The sequence below is a fragment of the Choloepus didactylus genome, chromosome 3, assembly GCF_015220235.1.
Source record: "Choloepus didactylus isolate mChoDid1 chromosome 3, mChoDid1.pri, whole genome shotgun sequence".
In the NCBI taxonomy this organism is placed as follows: Eukaryota; Metazoa; Chordata; class Mammalia; order Pilosa; family Megalonychidae; genus Choloepus; species Choloepus didactylus.
Window position 1 is genome coordinate 74699905 of NC_051309.1, and position 2458 is coordinate 74702362.

Genomic DNA, 2458 nt, shown 5'->3' on the forward strand with positions numbered 1-2458 from the left:
AAATTAAACCTACAAATTTTTACACTCTCATTTTTATTCAAGTTAACTCAAGAGAAAGGAGGAATTACAATGAAGAGGAAAACTGCAAGTATCCTAATAGGCCAGTGATTTTTTTGTTCATTATCACCACTGAAAAAGTGAGAATTCCCTCTCAGATGAAGAAAACTAACTTAAGTCTCTGCTCCCCAATTACATTTTGCAGCTACATTCGCTGCCAAAGATGCATTATTTTTTAAGATATTTAAATACCATGAATGTCAAGGGAGGATGCTTCACCTGCAAAAGATAGTATTACTTACTTGGAAGACAGCAGACTTGAAGCTGATGCTGATAATGTTATGGCTCCCAGAGTTTCCTCTACTGACCCTAAAACCACAAAGTACCTGGCAGAACCTGCTAGGTCTGTTTTAAGTGACACTCCTTTCATACGGGAAGGCATGCTCCCTGTAAACAGAAACACAATCAATCTCAATTTCCTTACAATTGAAATGTGTTTGGCTGACTGTTGGTCACATAATCACAGAGGACTCCACTGTATTTTCATCTACTATCAACACTCCTGCCACTGGGAACCCAACCACAGCAAAGAAACAGCCTCTGAGGAGAGCCAGTGCTCTTGTGTCTGTGGTTGATGCAACAATCACCATGATGACCAATGCTTCAATCACTGCAATGACACCACTCTCCTGCCTGGGGATGCCCCTGGGCCCAGGAGAAAGACCTTGTGAGTGTGCGCAGTGCCCCTTCACTCCATGGCTGAAGATGGTTCTCCTAAAATTTATTGTTATCCTCCAAAAGAAAGGAGTAAAACATCAGCCGAAGCAACCATTTTCTTTGGGACTGACAACGCTACTCCTAAATCAGAAAAAACTATTACTTCAGAAGGTGACCACATTTCTTCAGTAAATGACTATACGCTAGAAAGTGATTTTTCAACTATTATAGGCAACAGGCTTACCCCTCCAAAGGAAAGACTAAAATCTGAAGAAGATGTTGAGAACCATATTATGAAGACAACAACTCATCTGGAGAAAGAAATTACCACTCTGACTGGCACTGCAAACTCCACAGCTGATGACTCTATTATCGAAAATTCAATTCCAGTGAAAACTGGTAATATTTCACCAGTTGCGACTGTTTCTTTAATAGATTTTTCCATTGGCCTTGAAGAAAAAGACATTCTATTGGATAGCATTGACCCAGAGGATGAAGATATCCCGATAACTTCTGAAGTCTCTGATGAACCTAAGGAAAGCACCATCAGCGTTGCTCAGACTCCTGACCTTTCAGCTAAGAAGAGTGTATCTGACATTAACAATTGTAATTCCTCGATCAAATTCACAGCCACCACTGATGAGATTGTCCAAGTCACTGACTCCTTTATTCCTGAGTCTGAAATCTCTGCTTCTACTGAAAACAATACCACCACTATTCCAGACATAACTGCCCTTGCTGAAGAGAAAATTACTGAAATTGACTTAATTCTTTCAGAAAATGACCCCAATGCTGTGGCTAAATTAACTGACTCTGATGAGGAAAACTTTATCACTGTATTTGAACTCACTGCCTCTGCTGAAAAAGACAAAGATAACCCAGAAGACATTCCGCTACTTGATGAAGACTCTATTGATGGGGTAAATGTTTGGCTGGAGAAAAATACTGCAAATGAAGCAGAGACCCATTCTGTTTTGCTTACTGCTGTTGAATCCAGATACAAATTCATCATCCCTGCATCAGTAGCTACAAACCACATGGAAGATTCACCTGCCACATCAATGGAAGATTTGTCTGAAAATGAATCTGAAACTAAGACTCCTGAGCCATCTTCTGAGACTACCCCTGAGCTAGAGACCCTGAACCACAAGGAAGACGCCTTTACAACTGAAATGGATGTCTTTACACTACTAAGGGAAGTTCCAAATGGGTTCATGATTTGAAAGCAGCAAAAGGGATGCCATATACAATTGTGCAGTAGCCTAGTCAACTAGTCTTAACATCTAAGAAATTTGTCCAGTAAGCAAAAATCTAAAAAAAAGGAAAAAAAATTGAAAGTGTGAGTATTTTTAAGGCAAGTATCAGACTTAAGAAATGCAGATGCCTAGAAATAGAAGTCATGCAGCAGAATATATTTATAAAAATCTCATAAAGACCCAGGAGTACAAGTTCCCTTAATATCACAAAGTTTGAATTATCTAATAATTACTCATTTTAATATAAAATATTCAATCCCAGCCTTCATGGATATGATGAGAGAGCAGTAAAGAAGGCTCACGTCTTGCTACAATGAATTGTGTATGTACGTAAAATAGCGTATTTTATTGAAAGTTAAGGAGAGAATCAAAATTAACAACATATCAATTGTTTTAGTGTTAAAAGCTCTTCTGAAAGGCTGATTCTAAACAGAATTTTTACATTGTTATGTAAACAGTGATTTTCTTCTATTACAAAATATATTTGT

The 2458-nt window shown here is 38.2% G+C and overlaps 1 protein-coding gene across 1 annotated transcript; it reads left to right on the forward strand.

Moving 5' to 3' along the window:
• The first annotated feature begins 752 nt into the window (after positions 1 to 752).
• On the forward strand, positions 753 to 1937 carry CABS1 (calcium binding protein, spermatid associated 1). The gene has a single exon (XM_037828964.1). It carries the CDS (start codon positions 753 to 755, stop codon positions 1935 to 1937), a length of 1185 nt encoding a protein of 394 aa, XP_037684892.1.
• The last annotated feature ends 521 nt before the right edge of the window (positions 1938 to 2458 follow it).

Coding starts and splice junctions, on each gene's coding strand:
- CABS1 (XM_037828964.1), top strand. CDS start 753: ATGGCTGAAGATGGTTCTCCTAAAATTTATTGTTATCCTCCAAAAGAA.